Consider the following 14478-nt stretch of genomic DNA (forward strand, 5'->3'; position numbering starts at 1 on the left):
ACTGAGCTGGCCCTTATTTTCATTATTAATTAATCTGACAATTACTTTCTTGATTAATACATAAGTCTTCTGGTCTATCAAATGTGTTGCAGCAAATCACAATTGAGAAGATGGAATTAGGGAATATTTGGTAGTATATCTAAAAAATGGCTTAAACGATTAAGGATTCTTAAAATGATTGCAGATTAATTTTCTGTCTATCAACTAAACAAATCAATCTATCAAGTCTACAGTATTTTTTTATCAAAGTTACATTCTTAATAGAGTGTGACAGAATAGATAAATAATTAAAGCTTTAGTAGTGTACTAATGGGATTTGTGTTCTATGCAAATAATGGAAACCATGGCTGTCTGGAAGGTAGAATGAATACATAAAAAAAAGCTGCAACTAATGATTATTTTCAGAATGCATCAATCTGCTCATTACTTTTGAGATGTATATATATTTATATAAATGAATCTATAAAACATCAACAACATAAAAACATAAGAATATCCACCCTAGTTTCAAAGTCTCCAAGGTGACATCTTAAAATATATTGTTTTGTCTGAACAACAGTCAAAAACACAAAGATATGCAGTTTACAATGATATTAAAAAAACAGAAAAGAAGCTGCAACCAGATAATTTTTATACTGGCACTGTTCTTCAACTTAACTATGGTGCAGACACTTTGACCTACATTGAGCAACAGAAATCCCAGCAACTTCTAAACCTGAAAGAAATGCAGTACCATACTGTAACACTCCCATGTGTTTGTGCAGGAATATACAATCAAAGTAACACCGTTGCAAAAAAAATCATATGAATCTGTTTTTCACTTGCGATCTTTGAAGTTGGACCCTGTGAGCAAAAATCTGGGTCTCACCCAGTCAATACTCTGACATGTGCTGCTTTTACAGCCCACGATCCACCACAGTACAACTGGCCAGCTCTCTCCCACATACCTCTGCTTCTGTGATACCGGCAGTCACATTATCAAGCTGCCAGTGGCCAGCTAGTCTTGACCACTAGCCCCACTCCCACACACCACACAGAGCCTGTGGTTAGGTAACAGTGAGAGACTGGCATGCTCCACTGAAGGGGGTGTACAACGGGAGGAGCAGTGGGTAGATATGGCAACTGAGGGATGTTGAACTGATTGTGCTTTAAAAATGTCTAAATATGGACATAGTTTTTATGGAATGGTTTGATTAAAGTGAACAAGACAAGTATCACTAATGGAGTCTTATGTATGGCCTGTGATTGTGAACACATATTGCCTGTGTTCACATTAAATGAATGTGCTGCAGTTGCTGGAAAAATAACTTCCCTGATAATATTTGTTACTGTAGATCTTAAAGTTCAACTGTTGGCCGATGTTGCAGCAGGAAGAAGAAAAAAAAACGGTGCCTGGTGGATTTGAACTGACACCTACTCATGGCCAGGTTCACATTCCAATGAGCAGAGATGTGCCTACATGCCACCCCCACAGTGAGCAGAGCTGCTTCTAATGATCACCACATGCTAACTTTTTTGTCTTCTGCCAACACTGAAGCACATGGAGCTGACAGATGAATAAAATCAGGGAACAGTTACGAAGCAGAATTATGAAAAGAGGTTAAATGCAGCTATGTAGAGGAATTAATTAATTTGATGATTTAACTAACAGCTTAAAATCAGTATGCGGATGAGCAAACACTAAAGGAGGATGCAAGGCAACTCCCTATATGTAAAGGAGTCATGCAAAACACATTGAGAGTACTGAAACTGTACTTGTGTCACTGTTTAGACATGGTGTAACGTTCAAGTGTGAATGAAAGTTGTAGTTTCATGCTGTAGGCTTCACATGCTGCCTGTAGCTGTCCATGGTGCTGAACTGACAACATGCACTTTCCCTACTGTACTTTGAAAATGTGTTTTCATGGAAGGATATGGCCATTCAATGATTCGCCTTGCGGTTTTCCTAATGAAGTTGTTCTCTGCGAATATGAAGAGCGACCTGTTGACGGTCAGGCAGTTCTGCCGGTGTGGGACAGGGTTGTACATGGCCATGGTCCGGGCCCGCTGCGCCTTGGCTTGTTTCATGGAAGCCGACAGCACCGCTGCCGCCTCGTCCTGTCCTTCTTCTCCGCCGCGCTCCACGTCCCCATCCCCGGAGTCCATCGTGCTGGGAGCGGACTCGTCTCCGAACCGAGCCATTCTACAAAGAGACGAGGAGACCGCCGGCTTAGAATGGTTCACTACAGGACGACTTCTAGTAAAGAAAAATGTGAAGTGGAGCTAAACGAAAAAAGGATCCACCTTGAATCCGGTGACAGCTTTTCGAGAGCCAAGATTCCCCAAAAGTTGCAGATTCCTATCACTCCATCTCCACAAGAAAAAAATGATTATATCATTCAGATGGCTTATATGCTAGGGGACAAAAAACATCCATTTAGCCTACTTAATGGCGATTCAGGTGCAAAAGCTCAGCCTCTCTGTTATTCCATCTGTTTAACAGCGCGTTACCATCGGTTCTGAACAACTTTTAATGTGCACGCGTCTCTAAAAAGCAGCGGAGAAAGGAGGGAAAAAAAGATCCAACGAGTTTATACCTTTCAATTTTCTATCAACATCCAAGCTCGTTTTGATCTGACAAAGCGGGAGCTGCGTGATCAAAAACTACTCTGTGCTCATAAGAGATCCGAAGGAAATCTTCGCAAACTTTACGCATCTTCTCGACCCGGTCAACTTGACAAATGGAAGACCTCAAGGAAAAAGGACGTCCGTTTTAACGCGTATTAAAACCCGATTCTTTATCAAACCGCACAATAAGTTATTCTCTTAGGAGTCGAAAACGTCGCAAGAGTTGCTTGAATCGCTAGATCATCTAACATGTTTTCACCTGCCGGGAAATGATCACGCAGCCAGGAGCAACGGCAGCCCCCTCCCACAGTGATATTTCATGATGGCGATTTCAAAATTCATCTGAATGAAAGCTAGTGAGGAGGAGCATATTTTGTTACCATAGTAATTATAGTTTGCTGAGGATGAAAAAAACTGTTTCCTAAAAAAAAAGAAAAAAAAAAGAAAAAAAAAGAAAGAAACCTATATACTGTAGGCTGTGTGGGTATGTGGTTAAAAAACAATTATGTAAAGATGTTAGTGGGTGCAGTGTCAAGCAAGAAAGAGGTATGAAAATTAATTTAATAGCGGACTAGAAAGAGAGACAATGCAACAAGTGTGTGGATAGGGCAAGCAAATAAAGGCAATGACCTAAAGGTGATTTATAGAACAGGAGCTTGACTCATTTCCCTCCATTTAAATGTGTTCACCATTTGATAGACAGCGTTGTCGAATTGACATTAATGGATACAGACTTGCACTATTAAAATGTTTAAAAACTAGGCCATTGTGCTAATATTGGAGTAAAAGTCAGGAGAAAAAATAGAGCATGAAATAGATCTTAGGGCTGTTCCCTTTTTGAGGGAGCAGAGAAGAAAGCAGGGTATTTTTCACACTCAGTGCCACAAGTGAGACCTCATTAGGCAACTGGGCTCTCCCGCTCCATCTGCTGCTCTCCTCCTTTCCCCACTGTTTCCTGAAGATGACCACTTCAGCCCCCACGCAGACATGATATTACTGAATCGTGGCTGAAGCTGCTGTTTGTAACGCCAAATGCACACAATTAAAATCAACCACGGCATCATCCCTGACACAAAATATGGCTCTCTGCTGCTGACTGACAGCACAATGCAGGTATACAGTGTGCAGACGGGCAGCGAGCGAGGGCTCAGACAGGGGGATTACGAAAGCAAACCAAGAGAGAGTGACAAATGCATGCTTGGCAAACAAGTCGAGATATGGGGGAGAAGAGGTTTTTTTTAACAGGATGTATGAATAAGTCCCTAAGTGAGCTCCTAAAACTCAGACCTGATTCTGTTACTTCCTCTTCTTAACTGTTGAAGAAGGCGGGCGTGTCACTTCATGCAGAGCCACAAAAGGCAACACTGACCAATACAGTGCGGATTGTAAAAACAGCAGGATGACAATTAGAACGTAATATGTACAGTTTGCTGTAATGCACTGCACATCAAGTATCTGCCACATATCTTACATTCATATCCATTTTCTACTAAAAATTTGTTACATAAGCATTCATTACAAAAAAAATCTACTTGTACGTTGCCCAACAAAAATATTTGTCCATCTTTGCAAACAGTAGGATCTCTCTCTTTCTCTCAGTGTGTCTTGCTCTCTCTTTGCTGTTGTTTCCATAGCGACGTAGCTCTCTTGAATTCCTGCTCCGTTCTTTTAATTTCTGCCAAAAAAAGCCATGTTGCACAATAGAGCAACCTCTTCCTACAGAAATCTGTTTATCCACACACACACACACACACACACACACACACACCACACACACACCACACACACACACACACACACACACCACACACACACACACACACACACACACACACACCAAACTGACTTTGCATCACTTTTGGGTCGCTACACTGATAATCCATGCATATATGACCAGATGTAGTCTGCTTTAGGAGTATTTGGCTTTTGTTCCTGCTCTTGCTCACAGCCTACTCAAAGGCTACTAAAAATAGCTAAACTGTAAACTGTTAGTGGATAAAAGCAGAAAGGCTCATATCAATTTGCCTAGACCTGATTAAACTTTGAATAAGATGAACTTACTGTATAAGAAAGGCTCTACAGTATTTAGCTCATTAAGGATTACTTTAGTGCCTTACAGTGATGCAAAAAATTCCACTGGCTTTTTATGTTCATAGTCTAGGAGAAAACACCTTCTATACCGTATGGAGACGGATGAAGTGAGGCTGCAGGTTACATGCACTGGGAGTTAAAACGTTAATGGGCGTACTTTGTGCCAGAACTCTAAAGAGCATTTATATAATTGCAGACAGGCTTTCATCCAGGATTGAATGGAGTGGTTTTAGCATTTTATTTTTCTCGCTGTTCCTTAGCAACAGACATCCTCTAGTACTGAGTTATCTCAGTTTGATTTTACCAATAAACGCTGCTTATATCTTCACACAGTGCCGTGACATGTGCCATTTTACCTTGAAACACAATAACATCATGGTTATTTCAAAACAATCTTACAACTCTGCAGATCAACACCAGTAAAAGCTTAACATTTAGTAAATCTCAAAAAAAATTCTGTTATAAGAAAGAAGTTTTTCTCACTCTCCAAAGTCATATTATGCAGAGATTTTATATAACTCATTGATGAAATATCAATAATTTCAGCTCTGTAGCTGTAAAAATAAAAAATGTCCACACTCAACTGCTGAGCTCCAAAAACATCATATGCTGCTTCCCTGCTTGCTTCTACTTTGATTCCCTAGCATCCCCTAATGGACAAATAACCACAATACAGTGCATGTACAGTACAGTAGTACTCTAAAATGAATGTCCCTCGTTTAATATTTTGTACTTTTATGTGCTGTAGCTCATGCACTCAATACTTACAGGTTAAGAATAAGAGAATATGCACATTTCAGGGATCAAGGATGGACGTGTTTCAGGGTCTTGTACATGACAGGGAAAGCCAGAGAGAGAATTAATCTGTAAAGTGGATGTGGTGGAAGTATAGTAGAGTAAAGAAAAATCAAAGGAGGAGGAGGAGGAGGAGGAGGAGGAGGAGGAGGAGGAGGAGGGAGGGGGCTTGTTGGTGGGTTGTAGGTGACGCTGATGGAGGACCACTCCACAATTGAGTGATGGGAAGCAGATAATCAGGGCGATGTGGCTCCAGAGGTCAGGAGTTCACAAGCAAGCACCCTCAGCTCTGCTAATAATGCTATGCTGGAGTATCTGATTACAGAAAACCGCAGCCAACAATCTCATACAGGCATTAAAAAAGAAACAAATCCACTGATGAAAGCAGTGGGAACTGATTTGGTGATTCATTGTTGGAACTATAACAAAGAAATCTGCATATGTATGGCTATTATGGAGCACCCTTTGATACAACCCTTTGTAGCTAAGCAACAAAACAATAATAAGTTATACTTTATAAAATATACTTTCTGCATTTCTTTATCTTTCACTCTCTCCCTCTCTCCTTCAACCGTCGAGGCAGAAGGCCGCCGACCAAGAGCCACAAAATGTGTTAATGTGATAACTTGTGTTATGATTTGACACTATAAATAAAATTGAATTGAATTTATATTGAATTTATCGTTAATCACTTCAACATTTGAACCGCTAGTAGCACTATGGAACAACAATTTTAAATTGTGGGTCTCCGTTTTGTTAGTAGCTCGTGCACAGGGACATGTGATCCACATTCATGTCAACAGTTTCCCATTATTACACTGGGAATCGGCAATTGGTGAAAGTGACGCGCCAGGAAATGTAGCAATGCACCAACAAAGGAAAAAAAAGAGAAAACTGCGAGCAAGCTAACATGGACGTCAACAATATGTAACTTTCAGTTTGTGTTGATTCTAGCGGTTGCACAAAAGCGGTAGTGTTTTTACCATGCTTGCTGTCGTAGAGGTCTTTTCTTATGGTGCTGTTTGTGTTACCGTTAACATATCGGCACCTACCGTATTCAGCTTGTTGTTCTGTGTGCTAAATGTCTGTTCTTGGATTTTGTGAAATACATTTCTAATTAAATGCGACTATAGTCCAGTGTGACTTGTTTTAAAATACCGTACTTTATCATTCCAATATGCATCTTGCATACTACATTTGCACTAGTATGTGTCTATATTGCCAATAAAATTAATTCTTGTATATAGATTTTTTGTAATTTTGTATATTGTATATTAAAGTTTTGAATCACATCAAGTTTGCCTGTTCATTAATTCCTGCTAATATATAATAATTAATTCCTGCTCATGCACAGACAATTTTGAAGTAATAATACAATTGGTATCATGGTTGTTAAAATTTTTAAAGGTTAGGGGAATGTAAAAAAGAACGTTAGGGAAACATTCTCTAAAGGTTGCAACGTTAGGGGAACGTTCTGAGAACATTCGATGTAAACGAACGTTAAACCAACTTTCTTATGCAACCAAAACACAACCAAAACCTTACCAAACCTAACCAAAAACAAACGTTTGGGAACGTTTTGGGAACCAAAAATTGTTAGCTGGGGTATTGCCCGCTGTGTATAACTGAGTTAGCGTTACCAGGAGGTCAAACAGTCACAATTAATGTTTTGCTCAGACAGAAAATAATTAATTTACAATAAGAAAATACGTTACAGATGCATCGTTGCATATTAAGTATTGCATACTTAGCCTGAATGTATTGTGAGCTAAACCCGGTATCACTGTCACTGTGTCACGAGCCAAAGCATTAAGAGATTGTTGTACCAACCAACGTAGTCATTTTTTCGATTTATATAGCGCATTTCATGAAACACACGTTTTACACAAGTACAGGGGGACAAGAAAATAGTGGGCCAACACAAACACGGACTGGAAGGAATAAAACATCTGTGCTAAATGGAAGGGGGACGTAATTTAATGTTGGCTACAGGTGTACAACCACATTGCACATTGTAAAGTTATTTCATAAAGGATATAGACAGACGACATACCTGAGGGACAATTTGGGGACGTTTTTGAAACGTTTACAATCCTGTAATTGTCTCCAACTGTTGAAAGCCTGGGGTTTCATCCGTAAGGTTGTCTTTCGCTTTCCCTTTTAGCTTTTAGTTTCTTCTTTAATTTCCTTTTTTCTTTGATGTTCCCACCCAAGAATCAGCCATAACTTACTCAGATAACTTCTAAAATAAAATTACCTGGCTACTCACTAAGGCAGGCTTTCCCAGTGTGACAATATAATCTGCACCTGTCAGAATGTTTATCTGTAGCGCCGTCTACCTGCTTTAAGTTTAAGTCATATACAGTTTCTATTTTGTGTCTGCTTGCTCTAAATTTGTTGAAGATACAATGTGTTACAGTTAGGTCCTTTTCACAACAGACAGTTTAACACATCATACCAGGAAAACAACTGTAATTATTGTAATTAATAACAATAACTCAATTAGGACATGTAATCACCATTAATGTTATTTTCCTGTAATGACAAGTCCAAAAAGATTTAGTGACTGAACTGTTGAAATTTTTTTCATTGTATGGCGTAATCACCCATCAACCTAACATATTTTCTATCTTTATAAGCCTTTGGACTTTGTTCAACATTTAAAATTCAGTTCTTTGGTTTTACAGTGTGTGTTTTTTTTACACTGGCACTTTCATCCTCCTCCATGGAGATTTATCATCTCTACACATGCAATTTAAGAGAAATCTCTTTTATACTTACTCCCACTCCTTCCTGCGGGCCTGCGGCGTGCTCTGGATTTTGTGAGCCTGGTGAGCCATGATGATGTCCTTCTGCTCCACAAGTCCACCACGCCGCCGCTGCATGCAGTGGGGGCTCAGAGACCCTGAACCCTGATCAGACCAGCCCTCTTCTCGACCACATGGCACATCAAAGCTGGCGGCTCGAGGGGGAAGCCCGAGGTACTCAGGGAGGGTATGAGGGACCTGCAGGGAGCTGGAGCGGGCTCCTTGTGCCAGGCCGTGGCGGGGCGTGGAGCTGGGCTTCTTCCAGGCCTCAGGCTCGGGGAGGGATAGGGAGGACTGGACGTGCATATTTTCACCTGGACCACAGCTCGATGGAGAGTGGAGGTTGGGTGTGAGGGAACGGGACAGGGACTGGTCTGAATTGGTGAGCATCTCTACAGAGGACGGTAGTTGGCGGTTTCACCATAATGCTAAAAATGGGGGGGAGCGGGTAGAAAGGCAGAAGAAATGAGGAGTGAAAAGTGGAGAAATACATTCAAGAAACATTTCACATCTTGCCTGTGCCTTCTCTGTTTGTCTATTTTTAGCCACGATAGAAACTCAGCTCTAGGAGCCAGAATGTCAGTCTGCTGGTAAGCACTTTCTACAGATATTTATGGTCCCCAGGGGATGAATCCCAGTAGCAGACAGTCTCAAATAGGGTTAATTCCTCTGAATGTCCTGAACTGGTACAATTTAGCAAAGGTTGGCTATGGAATATGGATGAACTTTACTTTTTCTAAACAAATAACTCAGCCAGTGGCATACTTATTGCAAGCAGTGTATAAGCCTGGATGAACAAAAGCATTAGACCAGCAGCCATGCAGAAATCGTACCAGTAATTGTACTGGTAAGTGGAATAAGACTTTGTGGGTCTGTGAGATGAGATAATCAATATCTAAAAAGCATTAAACACAGCATGGACTTTCTTGCTTTAAAGGTCTCATGACATGGTGCTCTTTGGATGCTTTTATATAGACCTTAGTGGTCCCCTAATACCATATCTGAAGTCTCTTTATATAGACCTTAGTGGTCCCCTAATACTTTATCTGAAGTCTCTTTCATATAGACCTTAATGGTCCCCTAATACCATTTCTGAAGTCTCTTTTATATAGACCTTAGTAGTCCCCTAATACTTTATCTTAAGAATCTTTTATATATCCCTTAGTGGTCCCCTAACAATTTATCTGAAGTCTCTTTCCCAAAATTCAGCCTTGGTGCAGAATTACAGCCACTAGAGTTAATCCCACAATGAGCTTTCCTTCGGATGTGCCATTTCTGAGTCTAGCTTTTGAGGAGGAGGGGGAGCAAGGTGGAGGCTGGGGGTGTGGCCTTGACCAAATGCCACTTTGCTCAGTTGAAAGCTGTGATGTCTTTCTCTCATGGGTAGGCCAAAGTCTCTGGGCGGGAAAAGCAGAGAAAGGGGAGGTAACCTTGCTCCTTATGACATCATAAGGTCTCATCATACACCTATCGCCGTTTCTAGCCACTGCAGGCAAGGGGAACACATATTGATGTTAAAAAACCTCATAAAAGTGACATTTCCATGCCATGGGACCTTTAATCCAGCCTCATGTTTTGTTTTTTAAAATAATACTGAACACACCATAACAGACCTGTAAAACCATTATCCTGTTGTAACAGGGACAGAGAAATATGAGGGAGATGAGGTGGCACAGCTGGAAAACAGCTAGTTTGAGGTGAGCAAGTCAGAGACAGACCAAACAAGGCTGTTCCCACTGAGCCGGAGCTGAAAGGAAGATGACTGAGTGTGGGAGAGCTGAAGCAAAAGGCACAGTGACTCACACATTAGCAGCAGGGCTCCTCAGACGTGAACTAGACAGTCTGACTTGAGCTCTGCCCTCAAATGCAGCACAGCGCTCATCTGAAAGCTGGGAGAGGCTACAAGGTCAACGCGCACATTTACATGGGTGGTGGCATGATGGCTGCATTATGCTGCTGATGGACAGGCTGGCGCTGTTTTGGCACAGCCGTGCAAATTTAAAATATATGTGATGCCTTCTATTTTTGGTGACTTTTTTTAGCAGCCACAGCTGCATCAACAGGCACACCTTCAAAAAGCTGCAGGTGCAAGGAACTAGGATGATTTGCTTCTGAATCTATGCCATAGATGAAAGCATCACTGCAGTGTGCTAGAGACTCTAATTATTCTTGCAAAATGCGTCCACCTTGTCTGTTTTAAAGTTAACAGTCGTTCTTGTTTTTTTTTAATTCTAATTTCTCTGATCTCCTTTCATTAGTGGAACCACTGGAACAACAGGCAGCCCATCCTCTAATTTGTGCACGTCAGTTGCTGGTCTGCAATCGTTTTAAGGAATAAATTAACTATCCTGGTAACAGGTATGCCTAATTAGGGATGCTGTTTCTTGTTTGACGCACGTGAAGAAAGGAAGAAAAAAAAAACACGCAGCAGCAGTATATCAAGTAAGAATAGATGAATAAGATGCTTAAAATGTTCACTGGAGGGAGAGGATTAATGCAGTGCGCGCGCGACAGGAGAAAAAAAAAACAATTAATGAATGAAATGATTAATGAATTTGACAGCTTTACCTTGAGGTAACGCGCGCTCCTTCATCGTCAAAGCTCCGTTCAAGTGGTTGCTAAAATTCTCTATTCCCCTCTCACTCAATGCAAGTTTAGAGGTTTGAGGACGATTCCGCGAGGATTCCTTGAGTGATGATTACGGCTGTTTGGCTATAAATACCGCGGCGGAGGAGCGTGGCTCACATAAACGTAAACAGGCATATGGAGATAATCCCAATCATTTTCACTAGCTGAGCTGCTCTGACACGAGTCACTTTATGAATGGCAGGATCTTATAACTTCATTTAAAGAGTAAATTTGAAATGTGCAGACACACAATTCAAGCTAATTTAGTCTACCTATCCGGAGAGTGGCTATTTTTAAGTGAAAGCAACACATGCAACAGGTCTGCTCATTTCAAAAAACTGTGGTCTGTTATGAGCACACTAGATGGTGGACTTAAGCCGCATACTGTACACGCTAGTGTTGCATTGTGCCGATAGGTCTGGCTCCAGCACACACGCATAGAACTTAAACCAAACCACAATCGTCTTGGGCGGCGTTAAATTCCAGATGCAGCGACGGTGTCTGTGCAAAATGTCTCTTGAAGGAACTTTGGTGGAACATTTGCAACCAGCAAAAGAAAACGCCACATGAAATGTGTGCCTGAAAGAAGGTAACTGTCGCTCAACACAGTAACGTGAGCTATTTAAATTAGCTGCTAGCTACATGGTAAATGTTAGCTAGCTCGTACCAGTGCATCACCTGTAGGCCTACAATTCGTCCACAGCAATCCCTGGCCATTGGTATCAAAACGTCCCAGTTAGATAGTTAATGTCGTAAAAACATTCTTTGTAAGTCTTTACAATAATTCACTGATAGAACCAAGCAGGTCTGCCTTACTGCACGATCCGAATTTGTCTTCACAACTTTCCATTTTCAGAGTGTGACTAGCTAGTTTCCCGAAGCAGAGTTTAGGGGCAGAGCCCGCCACGCGCCAGATGTCAGACTTTACCCTGGACATCCCATCTGTCCAGAGCACCGACACTGCCGGTGCAGTGAATAGAATTGGCATATGAAGGTACAGATTTTACCTTCACCTGTATCCTTTTTGTTTGTCCAACAGCAGAGCAGGCACAAGCCTTTTTTGGGACTGCAGTGTTTTTTTTAACCTCCCCAAACCCCCAATAAGCAGTAAATAATAAGTAAATAAGCATTGTTGAAAGAAGTATATTTTTCCTTTACATAATTAAAATAAGCAAAACCAGATTGGTAATATTCCATTTTGAGTCAAAGACATCAGTTCAAATAAGTACTTGAATGTGAAAAAGTGAATGTACAATTCTTTATTATTCCGTGTATTATAATTAGATTATTAGTGCTAATGCAGTAATATGAACAGTGAGCTGTTGGATCATATCATCTATAGATATATTCCATTTAATAAGGTGGTGAAGATGATGATGATGATGATATGATGATGATGTGTAAAAGCTGAATCTGTAAAGTAACAACAGCTGCTAAATAAATTTAAGTAAGTAAAAAGTACAATTGCCTCTGAAATGTTTTGTAGTAGAATGAGGACAAAATGTCGAAAGCTTTATGTCAGTAACATTGTAATGTTTTCAGCTCAATAAATGCACTGTAAAAAAAAAAGTTATATATATAAATTTAAAAAAGCAAGGGTTTCTTCCAAAACCTCCAACACAATCTTTATAAAATGCTTCTTTTCAGGCCTCAAAAAGTGTGTCATGTGTATGTACTATATTATGAATCTAGAGCCAAGGACAGAGAATACTGTTTCTTTGATTAAAACCAAGCCACGATGGTCGATGTACTTACTGTAATTAAAAGGTCAGACGTGTTCCTTTTAACCAATCCTGTTATTCCCTAAACTGAGGAAGAGGTGTCAGCTATGGGACTAAGAGCGGCGCAGAAACCATCTGCTGCCACCAACACTGAAGGGTAAATGAAGACTTCTAATTAAAACTGTATCTTTCTTATGTTTGTCCTGGGACGGCTTTCCAAATCTTTGTCTTAATCAGGTTATATTTTTCTTTAATTACCCAGAGTCCCCTCAACTATCTATTCAAATATCTCTATAAACCGTAGTAGTTGTCAGACATGTCTCTGAGCATTTTTCTGACACGAAGAACACAGAGTAGGATTATTCAGACATATTTTTCTATGTCCCAATGCCATATTGCGTGAATTATATGTATTTATGTAATCTATCAGAATCATCTCAGTGAGGAAATAATTGCCATCTTATCTTCCAGGCACGCGGCCAAGTGGATGCATGACGTGGAGACGCCAAGCAGAGAAACCATTGAAAGAAGGGAAAAAAAGACATTAGAAATATACCATCAGAGGTGTGGTGTGTGTGTGTGTGTGTGTGTGTGTGTGTGTGTGTGTGTGTGTGTGTGTGTGTGTGTGTGTTGTAGGACGAGCATGCTGTTTGGTGAATGAGACAGTTGGTAGTAAATGGTTGGCAAATCAAATCTGGTCTGGCATAAGAAGCAACCCTGAGGGTGAACATCAGAATCTTTGTATGCTTGTTGGTTCACATTTTACAGACTTCTGCTCAGTGCAATGCAGTTGTCTTTTAATCTCTCACTCAGATTTTTAAATAATCTAACCTTTTGAAGGCCCAGAGTATGGAGACGCATCTTTATCACATGTAGGTATTAGGGGTAGGGTTGGGTACCAAAACCCGGTTCCACTATGGAACCGGTTCCTACGCAACCGGTAGGAGTCAAAATGGATTAGAACGCAAATTTTGATTCCTCATTTTGGTTGCACTTAATTAATCGACTGAAATATTTTCCCTCCGTCACTCTGAAATGGACATAAAAATACCACACTTTCTCTGTAGTCTACTGTTAGTTAGCTGCCGTAAATGTAGGCTACTTTTAAAATGCCATATTTTCCCTTTGGGCTCACCAAAACGGACGTAAAAGCATTTTAACCATTCATTGCACGTATTAACCATTCACTGCACTTTCGCTAGGAAACGTATTACACTTGCTCTGCTAGTCTATTGTTAGCTAGCTGGCTTTTTAATGCATTTAAAATGCCTAAAGCAAAGCGGTTATAAGTGTGACTGTATTTTACAGCCAAGGATTCCGACTACAGAATGCAACAAATGTTTCAAAACGATTACCTGCAAAGAGGGAAACATGTCGAATTTATGGAAACATGTTGAATTTATTGAAACATGTTGAATTTATTGAAACATGCGGCAACACACGGGATACATCTTAAAGCAGAGGGATGCGCTGTGTTGGAATCTGCGGACATCAGTCTCTGGTCCCAGTGACAGCGGAACCAGTTCAAGTCCGACTGCTAGCATTTTTGTGAACATTGATGATCAGGACGATGATGATGACAGTAGCCTTTCTGCAGGTAACCAAGCTAATGTAATATTGATTGCTAATATTGCATTTATACTGTTAATAGTGTAACTGTTTATTGATAGATCATTGTAGTTGTGTGTGTTAGGTGACTTTGGTTACTTTAAAACGTTATTATATTGTTCAATTTTAATTGATTTAAATTTTTTAAAAATGATATAAAAGAGCCTTTTTATGTAATTTTTCAGTTTTTCAAGAATTGGTTTAGGAATGGGAATTGTTTT

The 14478-nt window shown here is 40.3% G+C and overlaps 1 protein-coding gene across 7 annotated transcripts in view; it reads right to left on the reverse strand.

The window, feature by feature from the left end:
• Window positions 1-11063, reverse strand: part of cacna1eb (calcium channel, voltage-dependent, R type, alpha 1E subunit b) — a 58536-nt gene extending 47473 nt beyond the window's left edge. For 6 of the 7 annotated variants that reach the window (XM_032531255.1, XM_032531257.1, XM_032531256.1 and 3 more), the window contains exons 1-3: window positions 10869-11063; window positions 8275-8728; window positions 1916-2182 (exon numbers count right to left, since the gene is read on the reverse strand). In XM_032531255.1, coding sequence (XP_032387146.1) covers window positions 1916-2182; window positions 8275-8690 — 683 coding nt within the window. In that variant the 5' untranslated portion in view covers window positions 8691-8728; window positions 10869-11063. Of the gene's footprint in view, window positions 1-1915; window positions 2183-2283; window positions 2987-8274; window positions 8729-10868 lie in introns of those variants that run through there. The other variant, XM_032531259.1, reaches the window with a different exon arrangement.
• Window positions 11064-14478: the final 3415 nt, after the last annotated feature.

Source organism: Etheostoma spectabile, chromosome 12 (genome assembly GCF_008692095.1).
Source record: "Etheostoma spectabile isolate EspeVRDwgs_2016 chromosome 12, UIUC_Espe_1.0, whole genome shotgun sequence".
Lineage (NCBI taxonomy): Eukaryota > Metazoa > Chordata > Actinopteri > Perciformes > Percidae > Etheostoma > Etheostoma spectabile.